Source organism: Lemur catta, chromosome 20, assembly GCF_020740605.2.
Source record: "Lemur catta isolate mLemCat1 chromosome 20, mLemCat1.pri, whole genome shotgun sequence".
Taxonomy (NCBI): Eukaryota; Metazoa; Chordata; class Mammalia; order Primates; family Lemuridae; genus Lemur; species Lemur catta.
This window is the reverse complement of record NC_059147.1, coordinates 9099533-9126131: the sequence shown is the minus strand read 5'-3', so window position 1 is coordinate 9126131 and position 26599 is coordinate 9099533. Positions and strand designations below refer to the sequence as shown.

The window sequence follows — 26599 nt, the reverse complement described above, 5'->3', positions numbered from 1 at the left end:
GACGTGGAAGGGAAGGAGATGAAAGAGCTGGCTTGTGAGGCTGGGTCCCAGTTCAGACAGGTTCAGTGTAGGTGTCAGGGAGACATCCTGTCAAGAGGATCCCACAGGACATGGGCACTTTAGAGTGGAAGGAGGTCGGGTGAGGGGCAGGGTAGTTCCATCTTCCAGAGGGTGAGGTGTGCACCATGGATGTGTGTGACTTCATCAAAGAGGCCAGTGTGAGAGAGAAGAGAAAGAACTAAAGATAAAACAGGGACAGCTACAGCCAAGACTGAGAACATGCATCCGAGTCTCAGCAGGAAAACGCCAGGCCTCACAGAAGCCCAGGAGAGAGGAGGAGGGTAAAGTCAGAGAAGAACGTACTAGGCCTGGTCTTTGTCAGCTCGATGATGACCTTCAAAGGGAAGAGGAGGTCAGAAGCCAGATTGCTAAGGGTAGAAAAGTAGGTGGAAGGGCAGGAGGCACAATCAAGAATGGGAACAACAGCAGTTAGCACTATGTTATATGTAGTGTGTACATAGTGGGCACTTGCTACGTGCCAGACAAACATTCCATTTCATTTAAACTAATCCTCATCACTGTCTTAGCGCAACCGGCAGTGTGTCAGTCTCATAAATTAATCCTCAAAAAAGCCTTGCTAGGTAGGCATCATCATGCCCATTTTACAGATAAGGAAACCGAGGAAGTAGAAGCAGCTTGTAAGGACTTGCTAAAGATGGAAATGGATGGCGTTGCCAGGGGTAACCAGAGGTAAAGGCATATTCTAGTCCACATTTGGTTCCTTGCTTACTCTGCCCTTACACGCAGTTCCAGGCCTCTCTCTCACAGTGTCTCCATCATAAAGACAGAACCCAGACATGGCCTGGGCTGTCAGGGCTGATGGGGGGACCCCTGGCTCTGGATGCAGGAGCCAGAGATAGACTAGGGTGTGGTTATCCAGGTGACCCTGGGCAAGTTGATTCCACTTTTGGAGTCTCGTCTATAAAATGGCACAGATGTAGCTCGAGGTCCCTCGCTGCACCCTGTATTTCCCACGTCTGTTACTGTTTGTACTCTCATGCTTCGCCACCTGAGGCCTTGCTGGTTCTGGAGGAACTGTCCCTCCTGGGGTCCAACCATCCCAGAACCCACACACCAACCACCTCCTTGATAGGTTTCCACACTCTGGGCCACCATCCACCTGCCCTAGTGTAGAGTAGGACTAAAACAATATTTTAGTTTGTTTGATGGTGACTTGTTTTTTGCTCTTAGCTAACAGCCAAATTCCGCTTCTGTACACAAAGCTTGCTTGCTTATTGCTTGATTACGATAAAGAGCTAAAACCATGCTCAAATGCAGTTTAAAAAAAAAAGAAAAAACCGCACCGCAAGTGGCTTCCCGATAGGGAGGCCGGCTGTGCAGGGCGAGTGTCCTTGGGGAGAGAATCTCCTGGGAGGGACTCTCTTGGGAAAGAGTCTCTTATCAAAAATAACTAGCAACAGACTCCAGCAAAAAAAAAAGTATAAAGGCTTTGTTTTTACCCCAGGGCGAGGTCCTGGTTCGTAAAGAGACCACTGCGTTGGTGCTCTGGGACCTGGACCCTGGCTCGAGCCAGCCAATAAACTCCTTTGCCTTTTGCAGCCTTGGACTCTGCCATTCTGTTCCTGGGGCGGAACGGGGAACCGGTTCTAACACTAGTCACCCCAGAACCAGGTGCCAGACAACTAGGGACAGCCCCTGTGCCCTAAAGGCCCCTGAAATTACTCACAGTAGCCAGTGCTCATCCTGCTCACTCTGCCTTGCCTCTTCCAGCACAAATCCCAATAAAAGCCCTTGCCCACTCCACCCTCCACTGCTCTGGAGTTGCTTCTTGTGCCCCACCCCCACCCCAGTGTGTGCCCCTCCTCCTGAGAACTGTGAGTAACAAACTGTCTTTTCAATGGCAATTGGCTCCTCATTCACTGCTCTGACCATACCTCGAATTTGCTATATGTACACGTATAACAACACCCCTCCATTTATCCATCCCTTTCCCCCACTTCCTCTGTAACAGGCACTATTCTAAGTACTTTATAAACATCCCATGTCATCCCCACAGCAGCCCAATGAGGTAGGTGCTGCCGGCATCCCTATGTTAGAGATGGGGTTACTAAAGCACAGAAAAGTCAAGTTCCTTGCTTAGGGACACACAGCTAGGAAGTGCTGAGCTGGGAATCAAACCCAGGCACTCTGGCTCCAGAATCCTTCCTTTTCATATTCTGCTACATCACTCTCCAAATCTGGCCATATCTGAACTAATAATCAAGGGGAAATTAGGCTGAGCTCTCCACATTCCTTGTGTGTGAGGCATGAGGTTTGTCCGTCACCCTTCTGCCTGTGGCACCTGCTGTGCAGTTTCGATCTAAGAGTGTTGTTTCTCCTACCCTGCGCCTCAGCACTGGCCAGGGCTAGCTGATCTCCACCACTCCAAGTCCAAGTCCAAAGGCGTGCACCTCTGCAGACCCAGACCTGTAGTGCCTTTTCCCTGTACATATCTTTGCCCACCTTGGCCCAGGACAAAGATTTCCAAATGTGCCCCTGATATTTGTATTTCAGAGGAACTCACCCCAAACGCAGGAAGTGGTTACAGTTGCCAGGAACAGAGCATAGAGCCACATCGTGGAAGGGCAGCAGCTCCCAGGGTCTGTGAGCTGTCCAGGTCTAGGTGCTGTGCTGACGGGCTGTGCCTTCCTGTCCCAGAGCCCAAGGGCCTGCCGCTGAGCTCCCATCCCCACAGCCCAGTGATCTACTCAGAGACAACAGAGACGCTCTCTCCACTATCAAAGATCTCCCTGGAGGTCTGTTGGGACCTCAAAGCCACTCCCATCCACAGTTCACTCTCTTTTAACTAAGTCCATTACAGATAGCCACAGACTCGTCAAATAGCTTGTTACATAAGGTTTTCCCCTTTGTGGGACTCTGACCTTAGTACACTGGGAGCTTTCCAAAGGCAGGCACAAGCCGGTAGATGCCTTCAGACAAGGAGGACCTTTGGTCTGCACAATGAACTTAACAATTTTTACAGCAACTCACAGCCATACAAGGGCTCAGCTGGGCAACTTAGGACACATCTCTTAGCTTCCCTGGGCTTGTATTTCATAGAGTTCAAGGCTCGTAAGTTTGGAAGTGATCCTAAATTCCATCTAGTCCTCTTCTGATACCTAAAGTTGCTTTACAATGTTCTTCCCATCTGGCCCAGCCTCCTGTCACACAACTCCAGGGTCAGGGAACTCACAGCTCTCAAAGCAGGGATTTTTGGATAGAAGGTAAAAATGAACTCCATCTCTCCACAGTCCCTGGCTATAACCATCCATCCATGTATCCACTCATTCTTTGAACATTTACCAAAATGCCTGACAATTGGCTGAGTGTTATGGATACACAGGTAAACTCAAGACATGGTTCATCTTATCAGGGAGCTCACCATTAGTAGATAAGACAGATGTGTGTGGTGAGGGGGTTGCAATGCATGTGAAAGCCCCAAATTAGGGGGATACAAAGTGCTCTGGGTACACCTGGGAAAGTGCCATTTACAAACTGCTGGGGACACAAGGAAGACGCTCAAAGGCCTCTTTCATAGGATCATCAAATGTCCAACAATATGGAATTTTTAAAATACACCCTGGTATGGCTGGTAAAGGAAATATTAATATTATGTTCTCACTCAGAGTAGTGATACACATGTCTATATATTGACAAGGAAAAACAGTTACAATCTAGAGTGAAAGGGGCAAAAATAGGTGATAAAACTGTTGCTCCTGCTTTGGGAAATGGTTTGGTAGTTCCTAGAAAAGTTAAGCACAGAGTTAGCATATGACCCAGCAATTCCACTCCTAGGTAGATTCTCAAGAAAATTGAAAATGTGTTCATACAAAACTTGTAGTCAAATAATAATATTATTCATAATAGCCAAAAAGTGAAAACAACCCAAATGCCCATCAACTGATGACTGCATAAGTAAAATGAGGTCTATTCGCATAGTGAAATATTATTCACCTATGAAAATAACATGCTACAAGATGGATCAAACTTGAAAACATTATGCTCAGTGAAAGAAGCTAGGCACAAAAGACTGCATATTGTATGATTATTTTTTATATGAAATTTCCAGAATAGACAAGTCCATGAGGACGGACAGTAGATTAGCGGTTGCCAGTGGCTGGGGAAGAGGGAAATGAGGGGGATGCAGTGACTGCTAGTGGGCATCAGGTTTCTTTTTGGGGTGGTAAAAATGTTCTGGGATTAGATGGTGGGGATGTTTGTACAATCTTATGAATATACTAAAGCAATATATATCTACTAGCAATATATATCTTTATTGGTGTAGGAAAATTCTATAAGGTTATACATCTAATTAGTATTACAGAACCATTTCTGGTGGTAATATTGTGAGTATTTTTACTTATTTGTACTTTCCATTTTTATTATTCATACATTCACTTAACAAATATTTATTGAATGCTTACTGGGTGGTAAACACAGTGCTGAGAGTTTCGTATGCAGGATCTCTGTTCTCAAAACACCCCTGTGAAATTGATACTAGGATCTCCTGAAGCTCAGACCTGGTGTGAGGTCACACATCCAGTAGGAAGAGCTGAGCACCGGACACAGCCTGTGTGGCTGCACAGCCCACACTCTTAAACCCTCTGCTTTGGTGTCAGTTTTTACCAAACAACCTTTGTTGTTGCCCCAAGCACAGGCTTGATGGCCAGGGGGGATCCTGTGCAGCCTCTCCCTTCTGGCTTCTCCTCCCTCTGCCTGCCTCCTGCACAGTGCCCCTGCCTTCCTGCTGATCCCTCTGGGTCCTTCAGGCTGCCAGGAAGGGTGGGGAGCTGCCTGCAGCCAGGAACTACTCAGAGGGCCAGAGGGTGACAGATGGTTAGAAACAGGAGCAATAGGGTTCTTGGGTTCTTGGGAGATAAATACCTCAGTGTATTCTGTTCCCACAGTTTCCTCTTGAGACTAAGCTCCAGGCACCCACAGTGGGAACTCACTTCATAAAGGACCCCTGACTGGCTGTTTTCCCTTCCCCACCTCACCTTCCTCTCCCGTCACTGTTTCCTGCGCTTGTGCTTGAATTCCTGTCTCAGGTTTGCTGCTGGGGAAAGGCAAAGGGTCCTGAGCCCCTTAGCCAAATGACCCATGTGGTCTGTATGGGTTGAACTGGGTCCAGCCAAAATTCATATGGGGAAGTCCTAAACCTCGGTAGCTCAGAATGTCACTACATTTGGAGACAGGGACTTTAAAGAGGTGATCACATTAAAATAAGATCACTAGAGTGAGCCCTAATCCAATCTGACTGGTGTCCTAACATGGAGAGGAAATTTATACCCAGAGAGATGCCAGGGGCACGTGTGCACAGAGGGGTGACCATGTGAACACTCAGCAAGAGGGTGGCCTCCTGCAAGCCAGGTAGGAAGGGCTCAGAGGAGCCCAACCCTGTCAGCACCTTGAACTTGGACTTCTAGCCTCCAGAACTGTGAGAAAACTATCTGTTATTTAAGTCACCCAGTCTGTGATATTTTGCTCTGGCAACCTGAGCCAACTAATCCATAGTCCCAACTCAATTCCTTTCTTCATGTCCAGAGGAAACTAAGGCCCACGGTTCAGGAAGGGTTGCCTCGGCTCACACAGCAACTCAATGGCAAAGTCAGGACCAGAAATGGAGGCTTTTGACTTCTGCCACATTGTGGATGAAATGGACGGCAGCCAATTCTCTTGCTTCGACACATCGGGGAGGTGTTCTAACTGCCAACCTTATCACAGGGCAAAACACTTTGATCTTGTCCACAGTGGCCTTGCCAGTTCATTGGTCCAGGGTGAGGGTGGTAGGGTGGAGAGGTTAGAAAAGGCCAGAGGCGGCGGCGGGTCCCTGAAGAGCTGTGTCCTGTTTCTGCATGTCATTTGGCAAGCTTAGGGAGACCAATGCTAACATCAGCAAAGATTGGGCAACCAGCAGCCATAAAGCACGTGACAGTCCCAGAGATGTCCATGGGTTCTTGCCCAAGGCCATAGGTTGTAGCTGAAATGAAGCTTCTGGAAACCCACATTCAAAAAGGGATACTCATTAGCACTCAATCTAGCCATGTGGCAGGCTGGTGAGGAGGCTCTGTAGTGGGGGTGGGGACTTGGTGACAGCATTAGAATCAGTCCCCAGAGGTAATTGACCTGGGCGAGGGTTCCTTCCTCCCTTAGTTTTATTGAAAAAAACACCAGCCTGCCACGAGGCTAGATTGAGTGCTAATGAGTATGGGCCAGATTTTGCCCTTGGGCTGTGGTTTGCTGACCCCTGATCTAGACTATGATAACTTTGCCCTCCTTAAGTTATGATTTCTAAAGTCGCCATGGGTGTTGATTGCAGTTGGCGGGACGGGGGAGGAGTGTGGAGAAGGGACCATGGCAGTTTCCACGGGCCAGGCCTGGAGGTGGCTCTCCTCACTCCCACCCAGGGTCCATTCCTGAGAACTTAGTCAGTCACATGATCACTGTGATTGCAACGAAAGCTGGGAAATGTCTGGTTGTGCACCAATAAGGATGGGACAGATCTTATCAAACTGCCAGAAATTTCTGCCATAAATAATATCCATTAAATAATGAATTTGGTATTGGGTATTTTTTTTCTAATAAGCAGCAAAGTAAATACATAACCTTTATATAAATGCTTTAAAGTTGTACACCATCTAAAATGATCTTGCTTAACTCCAGCAATAAGTGCACTACACTTAGATAAACGTTGAGCTTTGCTATTTCTTTGATTCAAATCTCAAGAGCCTACTTGTAAATTCGTTTCCTGTTTGCCAGGATTACTCTACAATGTCTTCCGTTATGCGTTTAAGAATAAAAAAGGGAGGAGGAGAAAGAACATGGTGGGTGCGGCAGGGCCGGGGCCTTCCCAGCGGCAGCAGGCAGAGAGGGAGACGATTTGCTGTCCCCCATCGCGGTTTTCATCGAGGAGCTCCGCAATGAGGATGTGCAGCTCTGTCTCAACAGTATTAAAAAGTTATCAACAATTGCTCTAGCACTTGGAGTAGAAAGGATGAGAACTGAACTGCTGCCATTCCTCACAGATACAATTTATGATTAGCCCTTGCTGAGCAGCTGGGAAATTTCACTGGCCTGGTGGGAGGTCCTGACTTTGCCCACTGCTGCCTCCTTAGGAAAGTCTGGCTACTGTGGAAGAGACTGTTGTTCGAGACCGTTGTTCGAGACCGGCCTGTGGAGTCCCTGAGGCAGATCTCCCAGGAGCTTGCAACTATTGCTCTGGAAGCTCATTTTGTGCCTCTGGTGAAACACCTAGCAAGCAGAGATTGGTTCGCTTCTTGTACATCTGCATGTGGTTTATTCAGCGTTGGCTACCCAGGGCCTCAAATGCTGTCAAAGCAGAAATCAGACAGCATTCCCGTTCCTTGTGCTCAGATGACACACCAATGGTACAACGTGCTGCTGCTTCCACGTTGGAATTTGCAAAAGTTTTGGAATTAGACAGTGTGAACAGTGAAATTGTTCCATTGTTCACTAATCTAGCTTCAGATGAACAGGATTCAGTGCACCTTCTAGCTGTGGAAGCTTGTGTCAGTATTGCCCAGTTATTGTCTCAGGATGACCTTGAGGCCTTGGTGATGCCTACACTTCGACAAGCAGCAGAAGATAAATCTTGGCAAGTTCGCTATATGGTAGCTGACAAATTTTCAGAGCTCCAGAAAGCTCTGGGTCCTAAAATCACCCTAAATGACCTCATCCCTGCCTTTCAGAACCTACTTAAAGACTGTGAAGCTGAAGTTCGAGCAGCTGCTGCCCATAAAGTAAGAGAACTTTGTGAGAACTTGCCCATTGAAGGTAGAGAGACCATAATTATGAATCAAATTCTGCCCCACATAAAGGAATTAGTATCTGATACCAATCAACATGTCAAATCAGCTCTAGCTTCTTTAATTATGGGATTATCTACCATTCTGGGCAAAGAAAATACCATTGAACATCTTCTACCTCTTTTTTTTAGCTCAGTTAAAGGAAGAGTGTCCTGAAGTTCATGTGAATATAATCTCCAATTTGGATTGTGTAAATGAAGTGATTGGAATCCATCAGCTCTCAGTCTCTCTTTCCTGTCATAATGGAGCTGGCTGAAGATGCCAAGTGGAGGGTCTGGCTGGCCATCATTGAGTATATGCAGCTGCTGGCAGGCCAGCTGAGTGTGGAATTCTTTGATGAAAAGCTGAATTCTTTATGTATGGCCTGACTTGTGGACCATGTATATGCCTTCCGAGAAGCTGCCACCAACAATCTCATGAAACTAGTTCAGAAGTTTGGTACAGAGTGAGCCCAAAATACTATCATTCCCAAAGTGTTGGTAATGGCAAATGATCCTAATTACTTGCATAGAATGACCACTTTATTCTGAATTAATTCACTGTCTGAAACCTGTGGTCAGGAAATAACCACTAAGCAAATGCTGCTCAACATATTAAAAATGGCAGGAGACCAAGTAGCAAATGTTCATTTCAATGTGGCCAAATCTTTACAAAAAATTGGACCAATACTAGACACCAGTGCTTTGCAGGGGGAAGTTAAGCCGGTATTACAGAAATTAGGTCAAGATGAAGACATGAATGCAGACTGGGCGTGGTAGCTCATGCCTGTAATCCTAGCACTCTGGGAGGCCGAGCCGGGAGGATCGCTCGAGGTCAGGAGTTCAAGACCACCCTGAGCAAGAGCAAGACCCCGTCTCTACTAAAAAAATAGAAAGAAATTATCTGGACAGCTAAAAATATGTATATATAAAAAAAAATTAGCCAGGCATGGTGGCACATGCCTGTAGTGCCCACTACTCGGGAGGCTGAGGCAGGAGGATCGCTTAAGCCCAGGAGTTTGAGGTTGCTGTGAGCTAGACTGATGCCACAGCACTCTAGCCCAGGCAACAGAGTGAGACTCTGTCTCAACAAAAACAACAACAAAAAAAGACATGAATGTCAAATACTTTGCACAGGAAGCTATAAGTGTTCTTGCGTTGGCATAATGAGGAACAGGAGGGAAAAGCCTTTACAAAGTTCTTATCACAGGTTTCTAGACATTGTGTTCTTAAACTGGGCGGCAAAAATATGGAAAACCTTCAAGATCTCATCCAAACAAACGGAAGCAACTTAGAAGAAATTAAATTTCAGTGACTTGATTCTTTTAAAGATGAAATGGGATTTTTTTTTACTGATCTTCCTTGTTGGGATAATTATTTAAAATTCTTATTAATCAATTCCTGACACTTGGTACAGTCATCTCTTGATTGTGTCCTAATGCTTTATCTGGCACCATCGGGGTTCCTGCATCCTCACTGTTTAATCAGGCCCCGGCCACTTAATATTCTGGACAGAGCCTGGATGGCTTGGATCCAGATGTGGAATGGAGTGATTCTCTTGATGGTTACATATATCTGTGTGTCTCTCCATCATTCCATAGTTAAATGTACATGTTTAGAATAACTTACTTCACAAATTTTCTATTTGGGAGATACACTGAGACTTAACTATAGTGAAAACCACATTTTCCTGGATTATGATGGTCTGCATTGGGGTCATGAAACAGGAATGTGGAAGCTCAGGGTTAATGTACTGGTTGTTTTGGTTTTTATTTGCTTGATTTTGATTGTAATCATGTCATTCAGAAACCTGAAGTGTGGATGCATCTTGCTGCTAAGTGTGATGTTGACACTTAATTCAACAGCTTACCACTGTGACTGTATTCAAAAATACTTCTCTCTTTCCTGAGAAACTTTTATTTTAATGCTTCCTAATAAGCAGTAGTTCTACTATTTCATTGTAAGATTGCATTTTTATATTTCAAATGAGTATAAGAACAACCACAGGTATAATACTGAGTAGATTTCCTACTCCTCTTGGTTCTGTTTTCAGGAGTATTTACATCTGGTCCCTGCTACATTGCTACATTGTACAGTAGCTTTCCAAACTGAAGTTTCATTGCTACTTTTTTAGCATGGGTGATGCTGGAATCTTATCATTTGAAGTGTTTGTTTTTCTACTTTTACAGTAAAACCTCATTAATTCTGAAATGTAAGATAATGAGTTAACCTGAGGAGTTTACTGAAGCAAATTAATAGCATTTAAGGAAGCCATTTGAACTACTTAAACAGTTTTAAAAGCCATCTTTAAAAAGCATCCATTTACCATGTGATATGCCAAGTACCAGTCTTTTTAATCATATAAGACCTTCCATGAGAATCTGTAGGAGGCCACACCTTTTTAAAGATACATTCAGTTTACTCTTTATCCTTCATACATATGTATGTATTTTGTGGAGAAGTTAAATTTTTTTAAAAAAATTATTTATATATTTCACCTAATCAAACTGACTTTATCTCTAATGAATTCTAGTTAATGAGGTTTTACTGCAGCTTATTTTTCTCTCTGTGCATCTTGTTATGTATTTGCTTGTTTTCATTTTGGTTTTTGAATTGCTGATTTCATTTACAACCTCCTAAACCTAGGAAGCCCTGCTCTGTTTTGTAAAGTTCCAAAGACTCCTATAGGCATTCATATATGTCAATAACAGTCAAACTGAGAACCAAATTAAGGACTCAGTACCCTTCACAAGAGCATCAAAGAAAATAAAGTACCTAGGAAAATATTTAACTAAGGAGGTAAAAGACCTTTAGAGGGAGAACTATGAAACACTGAGGAAGGAAACTGCAGAGGACGTAAACAGGTGGAAAACCATACCATGCTCCTGGATCGGAAGAATCAACATTGTTAAAATGTCTATACTACTCAAAGTGATCTACAGATTCAATGCAATCCCTATTAAATTATCAACATCATTTTTCACAGATATAGAAAAAATAATTTTACACTTTGTATGGAACCAGAGAAGACCCCATTTAGCAAAAGCAATTTTAGGCAATAAGAACAAAATGGGAGGTATTAATTTACCAGACTTCAAACTATACTACAAGGCTGTGGTTATTAAAACAGCTTGGTATTGGCACAAGAACAGGGACACAGACCAGTGGAACAGAACTGAGAATCCAGATATAAAACCATCCTCATGTAGCCATCTAATCTTTGACAAAGCAGACAAAAACATACTCTGGGGAAAAGAATCCTTATTCAATAAATGGTGCTGGGAAAACTGGATAGCCACATGTAGAAGACTGAAACAGTACACACAGCTTTCACCTCAAACCTAAGGTGTAAAACTATTAGAATTCTAGAAGAAAATGTGGGAAAAACTCTTATAGACATTGGCCTAGGCAAAGAATTTATGAAGAAGACCTCAAAGGCAATCATAGCAACAACAAAAATAAATAAATGAGGCCTGATTAAATTAAAAAGCTTCTGCACAGCCAAAGAAACTCTCATGAGAGCACACAGACAACCTACAGAATGGGAAAAAATTTTCGCATGCTACACATCCGATAAAGGACTGTTAACTAGAATCTATCTAGAACTCAGGAAAATCAGCAAGAAAAAATCAAACAACCTTATCAAAAAGTGGGCAAAGGACATGAATTGAAATTTTTCAAAAGAAGACTGAAGAATGGCCAACAAACATATGAAAAAATGCTCAGCATCTCTAATCATCAGGGAAATGCAAACCAAAATCACAGTGAGATATCACTTAACTCCAGTGAGAATGGCCTTTATCAAAAAGTCCCATAACAATAAATGTTGGCATGGATGCGGAGAGACAGGAACACTCATACACTGCTGGTGGGACTGCAAACTAGTGCAACCTCTGTGGAAAGCAATATGGAGATACCTTAAACAGATACAAGTAGACCTACCATTTGATCCAGGAATCCCATTATTGGGCATCTACCCAAAAGAACAAAAGGCATTCTATAACAAAGATATCTGCACCCGAATGTTTATAGCAGCACAATTCACAATTGCAAAGATGTGGAAACAACCCAAGCGCCCATCAATACATGAGTGGATTAATAAAATGTGGTATATGTATACCATAGAGTACTACTCAGCTATAAGAAATAATGGGGATATAGCACCTCTTATATTTTCCTGGATAGAGCTGGAACCCATCCTACTGAGTGAAGTATCCCAAGAATGGAAAAATAAGCACCACATGTACTCACCATCAAATTGGTTTCACTGATCATCACCTAAGAGCACATTTAGGAATAAGATTAATCAGGTGTCTGGCAGATGTGGTGGGGGAGGGGATGGGTGTATACATACATAATGAGTGCAATGTGCACCATCTAGGGGATGGATGTACTTGAAGCTCTGACTGGGGGGGGGGGGGCAAGGGCAACACATGTAACCTAAACTTTTGTACCCCGTAATATGCTGAAATAAAAATAAATAAATAAATAAAATAAAAATAAAATTGGAATTATACTGTCAAAAAAAAGAGAGACTCCTATAAAAATTTCTATATTAAATAATTACATAAAACCAAGTTGACTAAATACTTTTAAGTTTGTCATATCTTAGAAAAACAGAACAGAAATTTTAAATCAGAAATCATCTGCCTGCATTTTAGACTGCCAAATTACCTTGTAGTAAGTTTCCATTTTATGACTTTGGGCCAAGGATTAAATATTTTCCTAAGAAAAACTGTTTTACTGCACTCTCATTTTTTAACTATTATGCTATAAACATTTTAAATTTTAGCTTCATGGTTCTTTATTTCTTATGACCTGCAAGTTATGTTTCTCTTCATTGAGTTTCACATGTGAGAGACTTTGCCTTGATGCTTGAAACAATTTGCATTGGAACCATTGCTTTACTCTTTATTGGAAATGCTATTTTCATTGGTTTGGGGATAGACTTACGAGGTGCTGTGTATCCCCCTGGGGAACCCTGTGCATGGACTGTTGAAGGGAGAGACAATAGCTCTTGATTGCTCAAGCATGGGTCATGGAGCTCAGCTGGGGCCCTGTCTTTTGGGGGTCAGAGTGAGGAACTTCATTGTTTCTTTCTGACTTAAGCAATACAGAATCCCTTTTGTTAACAATTAAGAATTGTTCTTTGGTTGATTTTACCCATGGATTAGTTTTCCTGTCTTGATTTCACTAGAATATAAGCTCTAGGAGCTCTGTAAGGGCAGGGATTTTTGTCTGTTTTGCCTTCTGTATCACCAGCACCTGGAACAATGTCTGGTGTACATAATAGGTGCTCAATAAAAATGTGTTCTATGAATGGGGAGGAAAAAGAATTAAAAAGGAAAAAGGGTGATTCTGAAAGACATATAAAAATTTAGAACCAGGAAAGCTAAATTTAAATTATAACCTATAAAAGGCTCAAAAAAATTAAACTATAGATATATTATAAACTCCTCAGTGAATAGAGTGGCCTCAGTATAGAGAGGTGTTTTGTGTTTCCTTGCCCTGAGAATTATCAGTGTTCATATGCATTAATGCCCAGAACTGTCTGTGGCATCTCCTAATGGTACTGGGCATTAAGAGATGGGCAGGATTTCGAGAAGCAGAGGAGACATTGGCAGTGGTGCAAGGTAGGTTTAGGGGATGCTTGGGGAGGCCAGTTGTACTGGGTGTGTGAATAGAGGACAGAGATCATGAATGCAAGCTAAAGGAAGAGATTTCATCCCTGGACAATGGAGAGCCACTGAAAGGCTTTAACCCTGGAAATGACAGATGAAAAGGACGTTTCAGAAACTAGAATGTGGCAGAAGCAGACAAGCCATTTGGAGGACCAGCAGGGTTAGTTCTGAAAGGAAACCTCCTAAACACTCTTTGGGAGGATGGAAGATGAGTTCCCCTTTCCAAAGACGGTTAAGTTCTCTGCGTGTGAAAACTTAGCCTTTTCGGTTCACACAGGACTCAGCAAGAATAAAGCAGCTTCTCCAAAAAGCTGGAGCACACAAAGCTTTGCCCATTGGCAGTCATCTCCTGATCTGTCGTCTTTGCCGTATCTAAATAATAATACAAGCTATATTTTAAAACACGTTCTCTAGAAATAATTCTGAATAAGCCCAAAGATAAATGTATTATTAGATGCTCATTTCAGTGAACTTGACAATAATAAAAATTATAATAATTTGAATAACCAAAAATAGTAAATGGTTATATGATTTGTTGAGTATTCATAACATAGGATGCAATGTAACTGTCAGAAATATAGAAAAATATTTTTATTAAATGTTTTTTATAAAGAAGCAGTTCACCACTTCCTATGAAAGACAAGGAATCAGGCCATTTTCATTTCCTTCAGAAATTCTTCCAAAGGAGAGTAAAATAAAGTTGTTAAAGACACAAACCCACATGGACATGCAGTGGGACAGGAGATGGCAGCGTTTTGGAAGCTAGAAAGTTGACAGAGCAATGAGAACTGCTTTTAGAGCAGGGAATGTGGAAGTTAACACACAAAGAGGAGATATCCCCAAGCAAATACGAATGCAGAATGGAGACATAAAAGACTCTCTAATTTAGGGGTACAAGGTACCTGTGAAAGTGAGGGTGCAGGTGTCCCCCACTTATGCCTATGGAGAGGGCAGCTCTCCTCTTTGCGATCCACCCCAAGAACAAAGTGTCTCACCAGCTCTCTGCCTCTGCTAGGCCTAGCACTGGACTGACCCCAGGGACTCTGACTCCATAATTAATTAAAGAGAGCATCAGAAGGACTGCATAAAGTGTCAACATAATGTGATTTCTGTGCAAATATCTGAGTGTAAAAATGGAGAACGTCCCTGAAGCTCAGGGAAATGGCTGCCATAAAAATGCCTCTTAATGAAGTCAAGGCCTGGCCACCAAACTAGGGGTCATGACGACGGACAGAGTTTTCCCTGCCCTTGTATTACTAACTGACCATCAGTCCATTTTTCTCATTGAGGAACTTGTTTTCAGAAATATAGCTCTGTAAATTCATTGTGGCATATAGTAAAACTAATCAAGAAATTATACACTAATGAAGAAGAATAAGTGTATCAATCCTTCTAAAAATACTAAGTATATTATTCAGTTTTCTCTGGAGAAATAGAAACAATGGCATGTATGTATGACAGGAGATTTAATACGGAATTGACTCACACAATCACAGAGAAGTCCCACGACAGGCTGTCTGCAAGCTGGAGGACCATAGAAGCCAACGGCATGCCTCAGTCCACGTCCAGGAATCTCAGAACTAAGGGAGCTAATGGTATAGTACCCAGTTTGAGGCTGAAGGCCTGAAATCCCCTGAGAAGACTCTGGTGCAAGCCCCAGCATCTGATGTCCAAAAGCAGGTAGAGAAAAAGGCATCCCATTTGAGAAGGGAGAGAGAGAGAGAGAGAGAGTGGAGAGAATAACCCCCACCTCTCAACCTGTTTGTCCCCATGGGGCTCCCAGCCAATTGAATGGTGCCAACCACATTGAGGCAGGTCTTCTTGGCCCAGTGCACTGACTCACATGCCACGCCCCTCTGGAAACACCCTCATAGACACACCCAGAAATTACACTTCACCAGATATCAAGGTGTCCCTCTATCCAGTCAAGTTGACACCTAACATCAGCCATCACACCAAGCATTGACAAAGATATGGAGCAACTCTTACTTTGGTGGTAGGAGGCCAAACTGGTACAATTATTTTGGAAAACTCTGGGGAGTGTCTACCGAAGTGCACACCTGCAAAACCTACAGCCTATCAAACCACCCTTAGGTATATATCCTAGAGAAATGCACACACACATGTGGCCATTAAATGGTATGTTCTATAATAGTCAACTTTACAATATAATAATCTAAAACCAGAGACTATCTACTATAGACTGAATTATATCTTCCCCCAAAAGTCCTATGTTGAAGTCTCAACCACTAATCACCATATTTGGAGACAGGGTCTTTATGGAAGTAATTAAGTTGAAATGGATCATAAGGGCAGGATGTTAGTACAGTAGAACTGATGTCTTCATAAGAAGAAACATCAGAGCTTTCTCTCTCTGTGCACTGAAGAAAGGCCATGAAGGACACAAGAAGGAAGCTGCTTTCTATAAGCCAAGAAGAGAGCCCTTACCACAAACTTAATTGAGTGGCACATTGATCTAGAACTTCTAGCCTCCAAACCATGCAAAAATAAATTTCTGGCTGTGTTAAGCCACTCAGTCTAGGGTATTTTGTTATGGCAGCCTAAGCAGAGTAATGTACTATCCAAATTCCCAACAACAGTAGAATGGACAAATTATGGAATAGTCACACAATGAATGACTATACAGAAATGACAATGAACAAACTACAACTACATGCACCAATACAGATGAATCTCGTAAACACAATATTGAGAAAATAGCCAGATGCAAGAGTACATAATTCTATTTAGAAAAAGCACAAAACCTGGAACAATTGATATATGTTGCTAGAAGTGAAGCTAGTTATCATGGTGGGTAGATGGGCAATGAGGGGGCACTGAGAAGGGCCTAGAATTTAGCTCAAGATGGCTACAGGGTGCTAGTAATATTGTTTCTAGATCTAGATGATGATTATACAGGTGTGATCACTTAGTGACAATTCGTCAAGATACAATATAATATTTTATGTGTGTATATGTATATACTTTGTTGTATATATGTTATATTCAGTCAAAAAACTTAAATGTTTGTACCAGGTTTTATGAACTTATCTCTAGGGGAGGGACCAGACGGCTTACTATATGCAGGCATCATGTGCCTCGTCCACAGAGAGGAACCAGAATAGTAAGTAGATACTCAAATTTTGAACAGATTGTCAAGGAGAAAATGTGAAGATTTACCAGAGAAGTGATGGGAAGCACCAAAAGTAAGTCAGGAGAGGCTTTAAAGCAGCGTTGATGGCCAGGGACTGCCTGAGAACCAGAAGAAGCTCCTGGGTGAAGAAAGAATTTTAAAAATACCAAGAAAAAAATTTCTATTCACCTATAAGGACAAAAAAAAAACAAACAAAAACCCAGGAGATTAACAGCAGACTTCTCAGCAGAAACATAACAAGTCTGAACAGAATGGAATAGCATTTTCAAAGTACTGAAAGAAAAAAGCTATCAGACAAACATTTTATATTTCGCCAGAATAAGCTTCATACATGAAGCAGAAATAACCAGACGAGGAAATGCTGAGTGAAGGAGCGATCCAGGGAGTCCTTGGCTGTCAGCTCTGGCAGGTGCTTTTCCTGCTCCGGCTGCGGGCCAGGCCCAGGCCTCCAGGCAGGCGGGCAGCTCGGCCCCCGGAGCCCCTGACCCTGCCCTCGGCCCCAGCGGCGCCCACCCGCGGCCGGACGCCAGGGCGGCCACCGGCGCGAGCCAGTCGGCACCTCAGCCCGGGTCCCCGCTGCGCGGTGAGTGCTCCGCGCTGGCAGCCGCTGCGCTCTGAGCGCCACAGAGAAGCCGGCCCCAGCCAGCGCGGTCAACCATGTTCTCAGGCCGCGCGGGCGGCGCTCTCAGGAGGCCTGAGGAACCCCACGGAGAACCGCACCCGCCCGCGCGGGCACGCGGGCACGCGGGCACGCGAGCTGCCGCTGCCACGTGCGCGCGGCAACAGTTTCAAACAGCCGGCGTCCGCGGCCTGTTTGCGCACGCGCAGGGACGCCGGCTCCAGCGCGCGTGCGCGCCTCGTGCTCAGCGGTCTCGTTGGCCTCACCTGTGAGGGAGGAGGAGGGAAGTTTCTCGGTCCGAGCTTCTGCACAGACCGGGTCGGGTTTCTCCTGTTGGACTCCGGAGTTGGTGAAAGTTGAGGAGGGAAGGCGGTGAGAAGCCAGTGGGAGCCGAGGCGGCTCCAGAGAACATGGCTTCTTGCTGGAAGAAGTGTCTCTGCTGGGCCAGCCAGACCCACCCGCCGGCGGCCCCGGGACACGAAGAAGGAGCTGAGGCGGCTCCGAAGGAACTGACGGCTTCTCCGTCCAAGAAGTCTCTTGGCCGGGCCAGCAAGGCACACCCGCCGGCGGCCCCGGGACTAGTGGAAGCAGCTGAGGCGGCTCCAAGAAACATGGGTTCTTGCTGGAAGAAGTGTCTCTGCTGGGCCAGCCAGACCCACCCGCCGGCGGCCCCGGGACAAGTGGAAGGAGCTGAGGCGGCTCCAGAGAACATGGGTTCTTGCTGGAAGCAGCTTTTTTGCTCAGCCTGGAAGAAGGGCCCCTCGGCCTCGGACCCGTTGCGTGACTGCGGGTTCTCCAGCGCCTTTTACCATGTCCACCGTAAACATCTGAGACCTTTCCACCAAGCCGCCTACACGGGTGACCTGCTCCTGTTGGACCACATCGTGTGGAGCATGGAATGTGGCGTCAACGCCAGAGACAAGAAGAAGAGGTGCTGGGAACCGGGTGGCGGGCCCGCTGGGAGGCGGGGCTGTGGGTGCGGGGGAAGCTCCCTCCCGGGCCGGCCGCCACGTCCCCCGGGGCCGGGCTGTCCTCCCCCCCAGCCTCGCAGCCTCGTGGACGTGGGGACGTGGCGGGGTCCAGGCCGTTTTCATGAGCAGCAACACGGAAACAGAACTTGAGCTGGTTTCTGATCCACTCGCTGCATTGGCAATTCCAAAGTGATTTAACTAACTAAATTAAGTATATGCAGTGTTTTATTTTTTTTTTTTTGTTTTTTTTTTCATTTATGAAGCACACAGATGGTCACTGAGCAGTGTTTTATTTTTAATGTACACATTTTGAAACATAATATTGTATATAGAAGGAGCTGTAAGAAGAGAAATGATTCCCATTATATATCAACTTCAGGGCTGAAACGTCTTTGGATAAAATTCAATATCCATTTTATATTGACGTGCATCTATGTATATAACTCTTTAGTGAGGGACCTCAGGAAACTCTGAGGTGGGGAGATGGTTTCATGTTCTTGAGTAGGAAGACTCATTTTTCTCAAAATGTGAACTTTCTTCTCTCTGTTTATCAATTTTACATAAACCAAAGAAAAATATCAAGGTTTTAATTTTTTTTTTTTTTTTTTGAGACAGAGTCTCGCTCTGTTGCCCAGGGTAGAGTGAGTGCCCTGGCGTCAGCCTAGCTCACAGCAACCTCAAACTCCTGGGCTTAAGCGATCCTCCTGCCTCAGCCTCCCGAGTAGCTGGGACTACAGGCATGCGCCACCATGCCCGGCTAATTTTTTCTATATATATTTTTAGTTGTCCAGATAATTTTTATTTCTATTTTTAGTAGAGACGAGGTCTCGCTCAGGCTGGTTTCAAACTCCTGACCTCGAGCGATCGACCCGCCTCGGCCTCCAGGAGTGCTAGGATTACAGGCGTGAGCCACCGCGCCCAGCCCAAGGTTTTAATATTTTTGAGTCACACTGTCTTTTCATATTGTGAGGTCAATAAGATAGTTTTTTGTCATGGAGTGAACAAAGACATGCCCTTCTAGACATCAAAATGTGCTATTCACTTCCACAAATTAATCATTTACTAACAAACAAATCAAGGGGCAAATAAATGAAAAGAATAGAAAATCCAGAAATACCCAGGTATGTGTAAGAATTGAGAACTTGATGATGATATTTCATATTAGTAGGAAAAGATGAATTATTTATAAATGAAATGCCTGTTAACTGGAGAAAATCTGGTAGATTTTGGTGTCACAAAAATAAGTTCCCGATGGAATATAGCTCAAAAATTTTGAACATACAAAATGACACTGTGTCAGAAGTAAACACAAATGCCTATTTATATAGGTACCTTTTTATGTTGGCAAACACCTTCCTAAGAATGACCTCACAAGCATGCATAACCTGCAAAGGTTCATTTAGGAAGATACAAATTAAAACACCCTGTGTATAGAGAAAAATTAACAACATAAAAGACAACATAGTTACAAAATATTTGCAACATTAACATATATACACATACGCATACATATATCAGATGAAAAAATATATCTTCATGTAACAGTGGATTCTTTGAAATCAACAAGAGAACTCTAAAATATGGCAAAGTACTTTTTTGCTGATCTACAGGTGACCTGTGCACATAGAAACAAAAATTAGTGTTTCTGGTAAGAAAGAATTTAAGTTAAGTGGAATGAAATACTGTTTTCTATCCACAAATTTTGTGAGGATGAAGAGCAGTGATACTGAGACTACCGATTAAAGTTTAAGTTGCTGATGCTTTGTCACATAGACAATTTGGTGATGAGCACCACGCTTTAAAAAATATATAAGCCTTTTACCCATCAATTCCATTATACTAAAATCTCTTTAGGAACTAAATAGAGATACATGCAATTTGTTTTTCACAGCACTGCTTAAGGTAGCAATGTATTAAGAACCCATATGATGGATTTTGTAACTAAATTTCAATGCATCCCTAGGATAGAATAACATATGACCATTGAAGGTGTGTATGAATACAGAAGGATATTGGCATGTGAAGATGCATTTGGTATATCAATTAAAAAATCCATTGGATTATATGTACACACAAAGAGACTGTGGTCTGGTGTTAGCTGAAAATATGTACAAAATGAGATAAAATTTCGTTATTTCTGGTCCTTTGTATCATAAGTGAATTTTTTTTCTTTTCCTTACCTGTGATTTCTGCAATAAGCATGTATAAAAGGTCTGGTAAAAGTTTATTATTAATGAGATAATCCTTGGGGAGAACAGGAATATGGACTTGCACAGAAAAAAATAATTCTTTTTTAAAAATTTTTTTCTTGGATTGGTATCTTCTGTGAACTTTTAGCTTCTTCATGAGTAAAGAGAACCTTTTCTAGGAGCTTTCTAGGAAACTTTCTAGGAGGCTTCTTTAAAAATATTGAACTCCCAAATGTATTTATCTATTCTTTCAGTGTATTTATTCATCAAACATAATCTGCATACCTATTATGTAGCAGACATATTCTGTTATCTCTCCAGACCCTTCAACATTTTATGTTTACCTGCCCAGCCTTAGCAAGTTGAGGGAGTCAAAATTGGAGTAGTAGGACTCAATCTCAATTGAAGCCTTTTCCTCTCTCAGAGAAAAGCATTTCTGAAGGTAGAAAAGTATAAAAGATAACTTGCCCTTTTGAAAATGTATAAGAGTCTGAAATACTAATATTAATCATAAGAAATATCTGAATGAACATACAGTCTGTACATCTAACTATCAGATAAAGTAAGCCATACCCATTCATTTGAATCCTGAGTTTGCTTTGGCTTAAAGTTTGCTGAAAACTAAAGAATTAATTTTTGAAAAAATTTGTTGTTTCAACTCTCTGACCCAATAGTCCTTTTAAAGACTACAACTTATTTAAATTCCAGTCATATATAACTTCCAAAGACCTGTTATATGTACCACATTTCACTTAATGTAAGGCACCATAGATTGTGGGATGCCCCATTATTTTCTGTATCAATTTTTAAAATGTTGCCAATTATAGTTGTAGGATATCCTGAATAAGTGGCAGTACAATGTCTTAGATGTTACAGTGTGAGAAAATGAGCATCTGAGAATCATTGAAATACAATATTATCTCGAATGTTTAAAGCGTACTGCAAGTAGATGCAATTGTAACATTTTACTTAAAATGTTCTCTTTGGTAAGTAGTAGTAATGGTAATTCTTACAGTGTCTAACAATCATTGAGCTGTTATTTGTGGTAGGAGCTGGTCTAAGTACTTTGCATAGATTGTTATTTAAGCATGATACTGCTGTCCTGTGAGATAGCTACTATCGTCATCCCCTTTTTATTGATGAGGAAATTGAGGCACAGAAAGCCTATAAGCCATAAGCTAGTAAGTAACAGAGCTTCAGGTAGGATTCAAGGCCAGTTTGAACTTGGCCAGAGGCCAAGCTCTTCTTTTCAAACAGGCTGCTCTTTCACATAATATAGCAAGCCATAAGAGCTAATAAATTCTGTACTTTCTTCCCAAGAAAGTTAAATATTAGTTTTGAAGGCAGGGGAATAACATGCTACTTAATGTTTACAATTGCGTGAATCGTTGTATGTTTTGAGATAGTGCACTACAATTTCCTAAAAATCCTCTTCCTTATGTAGGACCGCTCTACATCTGGCCTGTTCCTCTGGCCGGTCAAAAGTGGTGACTTTTCTAGTAAAGCAACGATGTGAACTTAACATCCGTGACGGCGAAGAGAGGACAGCTCTGATGAAGGTATGTGGTAGCCAACTCAGCATGAGATGGATTTGATGTAAATACATAGAATCAAAATGAGTTTATCTCATTTAAATATAACTAGTTGGCAAAACCTGTGGAGTGTTTATTTTGAATTCCTGGAATTTATGATCTGTTTCTTGGTCTAATACTGACAGGCCGTCCAGTGCCAGGAAGTGGAATGTGCAGTTTTTCTGTTGGAACAAGGTGCCGATCCAAATCTTCAGGATGTCTACGGCAACACTGCTCTCCACTATGCCGTGTACAATGAGAATGAGTTGCTAACGGCAGAACTACTTTCACACCATGCAGATATTGAAGCCAAAAACAAGGTATAGATCAACCAGCTTTATTTTCAAACTATTTGGCATGTATTTGTTTTAACATTGACATATGCAAAGGTTAGCTGTCCATATTTGGAAGCTCAAACATTCCCTGAATGAAGATATTTTGGAATGACTTAATTGTCTAAGATTTTTCTTTAATTATTGATATTTTTAAAGAGGCATTAGAGGGTGCAGCTTTCTTTTATGCATTTGTGGTAAATATTTGTGAATGCACTGAATTTCTTAAAGGTAAAACTTTTTTCCCAAGTGTTTTTTCCCACCCCAGTTTTTTTTTCTGATCAGTGTAAAACAACACAGGAAAATAAAATTTGCCCACAAAATAGATTTTATCTTACAACTCCAGCAAAACCATTGCATTTTACTATAAATGGAAATCTTGCTGCTATTAACAATTTCCTTAGAAATTAATGGTACGTGAAAGAGAGAGATCTCTCAGTGGCAAGGCTGAAAAGGGACAAGTGGAAAGGGAAAAGGAGAGCATCAGAAACCTGCAGGCCAATTTGCAAATTAGATAATTGAGGGAAAGTATCAAAAAAATTTTTTTGATTTTTTTTTTTTTGGCCTTTTTTGTTTGTTCGGTTGGTTTTTCCAGTTTGTTTTTGTTTTGTTTTGTTTTGTTTTTGTTTAGACAAGGTGTTCTTCAGTTTTGGGGATAACAATTTTCAGTTTGGAAGAGAGAGGTAATGAGTTGTAAACTTGACTAGAGATAGTTTTAGGAGGATCTGAGGAAACCAGATTCGTCTGAAACAGGTGGTGGTGAAGTGAGAAACACTTCAGCAGAGAGAAGAACAGAATAATTAACTGCTTGTCCTACTCTGGCAGAAACGGTCACTTAGAAAAGAGTCTAAACTCTGCTCTCAGATCTAGAAAGTCTTGATGGGAAGGTGGGGGAGAAGGAGCTTATAAATAGCAAAGTCAAATTGCATTTTGAGTTTACTAGTCCCTGTTCGACCCCTACCCAGGAGAATCAAGGAGTTTTTAGTAAATGACTCTCTCACTCTTTCCTCTTCTTGCCAAATCCCCAAATGATAAAAAGGATTGGCCTTGTGGGTGACAAATGAGGCTGAGTTGATTGTCTGCTGCACTAGTTCTCACCTAGAGTTGTACATCACAGTGAGCTGGGGAAATTTTTTAAAAATCTGCAAGTCTAGGCTCTCCCCTGAAGATTTTGATTTGGGAAGTCTAATGAAACCTGGAAATGTATATATAAAAATAATTCCTTGAAGCCAGGCATGGTGGTATGTGCCTGTAGTCCCAGCTACTCAGGAGGCTTGTGGCAAGAGGATCGCTTGTGCCCAGGAGTTTCTCCTGGGCAACATAGTGAGAACCCTGTCTCTAACAAAAAAAGAAAAAACAAATGTGCTTGAGATTCTGATACACTTTTGGTTAAGAACCACTGCATAAATGTCATATATATATTCACATGTCTCAGAAACCTCAGAAATCTCTAGACAAGTTGGAGTTTGATAGGTACTACTTCCTTCAAACCTCTCCTTTCTGATCACATAATATTAGCCTGAGTTTGATCTTTCTCTGTCTTGTGGTTGGACAGTTAAAAGTATTATTGGCAGCATTGATCAGCTTACAGAATAACACCTTTTTCCTTCCAACCATCGTTCACTGCCATTCAGAGGGTCTTTAGGAATTTCCTTATGGGTAGTTTTTCAATAAGTAGGGGCAGGAACTTTCAGAATTTCATGTCTGTTGTGATTTGGGTGATTAGATCAATAAATGTTTATTGCAAGTAGAATTTTCTCAATTAGGATAGGAGCAAATCCTGACCCATTTTTTAGTTGAAGCTGTATCATGGACTATCTCAGTATGTCTGTTAAGTTCATATAGCTTTGGCATAATCAGGATGGCATTTTTAAACACTGAAAACCATGTAGTTAGTACGAATACATAAGAATTCTTTTAATAATTTAGTTTCAGCAGTCCTATGAGCTCATTATCCGTTTGGTCAGCAATTTGGGAAAACTAAGTACAAATAGATTGTAAATGAGTAAATGTTGTAAAAATTCTTGAGATGGGTATCATGAATCTTAATAGCAATTTGTATTACGTGGCAGGATTTGACTTTTTTAGTAAAACACATGATACTAAATAAAGGAAAGATTTTACATGCAAATACTTGTTTTATATACAACTATGTGGAAACACATCCATAGCAAATATAAAAACACAAGGGCCATTACCTAAATGTGGGCCATAGGTATGTGTGGTCTGGCTCCATAAATGGATTCAACATGTAAAATTTGGGAGACATGCAGAGAAATATGGATTTCAGGCTTCTCTTAAAGAATCAAATCTGGTGTCCCCTGAGCCCATCTTACCATTTGGTATGCAGTTCCAGTGCTGCACCTTTATACGAGGTGTATGTTCTCCACTTTGCTCCCCTGCCCACTTAGGTACTTTACGTGCTTAGGTCACCTACTTTGCCTCCCTATTTTGATAAAGATTTCAAGGTTTTCAAGATAGTTTATTCTTGTTCCCAGTATATAGTCTCTATATTAATCCCTCAGTAATGGGGTTGAATTTTAGAATTTAGAGGTTCTGTTTTTTTGAAAGATTGTTTTTCTTTTTATATACCATAAATAATGATTCTCCCATTAGAATGCCTATATACCTTTTCAGGCTAATCCAGGTTATAGTTGGATAGGATATGCATATTGCAGACAACACTGTATCTGTCTCCTCAGCATTGTCGCTTTAAAATGCAACTGATTTTATTTATGTTTATTTTTATTTTATTTTACTTCAGAATATTACAGGGCACAAACGTTTTGGTTACATAAATTACTTTTGTACCATTTGAGTCAAAGTTAGGAGTGTTCCCATCCCCTAGATAGTGTGCATTGGACCCGTTAGGTGTGAATTTACCCATCCCGTCCTCCCCACTCCCTCCTGCTTGATTTCCAATGAATGTTTATTTCCAGATGTGCACACAAGTGTTGTTCGATTAGCTTCAATTTAATGGTGAGTACATGTGGTGTTTGTTTTTCTATTCTTGTGATACTTCACTTAGAAGAATGGTCTCCAGTTCCATCCAGGTTAATACAAGAGGTATTAGTTCACCACTTTTTATGGCTGAGTAATATTCCATGGTATACATATACCACATTTTGCTAATCCACTCATGTATTGATGGGCACTTGGGTTGTTTCCACATCTTTTCAATTATGAATTGTGCTGCTATAAATATTTGAGTTCAGGTGTCTTTTTTATAGATTGTCTTTTTATTCCTTTGGGTAAATACCCAGTAGTGGGATTGCTGGATCAAATGGTAGTTCTATCTTTAGTTCTTTGAGGTATCTCCCTACTCCTTTCCATAGAGGTCGTACTAGTTTGCAGTCCCACCAACAGTGTATGAGTGTTCCTGTCTCTCCATATCCATGCCAACAGCTGTTGTTTTGGGACTTTGTGATAAAAGCCCTTCTCACTGGTGATTAGAGATGTTGAGCATTTTTTCATATGTTTGTTGGCCATTAGTCTATCTTTGGAAAAATTTATGTTCCTATCTTTTGCCCTCTTTTTAATGAGGTTGTTAGATATTTTCTCGCTGATTTGCTTGAGATTCTAGTTATCAGCCCTTTATCAAATGTATAGCATGCAAATATTTTCTCCCATTCTGTAGGTTTTGTATTTAGGAGCCAACTGTAATGATTGTTTCTTTGGCTGAGCAGAAGCTTTTCGATTTGATCAGGTCCCATTTATTTACTTTTGTTGTTGCTGTGATTGCTTTTGGCGTCTTCATAAATTCTTTGCCTAGGCCAATGTAAGAGTTTTTCCAACATTTCCTTCTAGAATTCTGATAGTTTCATGCCTTTAGTAGAATTCATCATGGTAAAAATACTCCTTTTAGATCAGTGTTAGAACTTTTATTGATAAGCCATTGTATTTATATTTCTGATTTCTATTTTGCCTAAAATAAAAAATAATTTTAGGTAGCAATTAGAGTGGAAACCAGAACAATGGATTTTTTAAAAAGTAGGTATGCAGTAGGGTCTGGGATTATTATTATTGAGAATTAAATTTCATGCAGAGCTTTCTAACAGCTAAGATAAACATCGGTCACTTGTAATAGGAGAAACCCCATGGAGGATTTCATAATAAGCAACAAAATTTAACTTGTAGCCTATGTCTTTTAACTCAGAGCCCATTTCCTTAGTGACCCATTTGGAGCAGGAGTGCCTGACGTTGGCATCTGGGATACTG

The 26599-nt window shown here is 41.9% G+C and overlaps 1 protein-coding gene and 1 pseudogene across 4 annotated transcripts in view; one reads left to right on the top strand and one right to left on the bottom strand.

Annotated features, from left to right (window-relative positions):
• The window catches only part of LOC123625043 (liver carboxylesterase 1-like), a 28903-nt gene extending 26037 nt beyond the window's left edge, over positions 1 to 2866 (bottom strand). For 2 of the 4 annotated variants that reach the window (XM_045533241.1, XM_045533242.1), the window contains exon 1: positions 2585 to 2860. In XM_045533241.1, the coding sequence (XP_045389197.1) occupies positions 2585 to 2747 (163 nt within the window). In that variant the 5' untranslated portion in view covers positions 2748 to 2860. Of the gene's footprint in view, positions 1 to 1747; positions 1776 to 2584 lie in introns of those variants that run through there. The other 2 variants (XM_045533244.1, XM_045533243.1) reach the window with 2 other exon arrangements.
• Positions 2867 to 6881: 4015 nt separating this feature from the next.
• LOC123624979 lies at positions 6882 to 9102 on the top strand (annotated as a pseudogene).
• The last annotated feature ends 17497 nt before the right edge of the window (positions 9103 to 26599 follow it).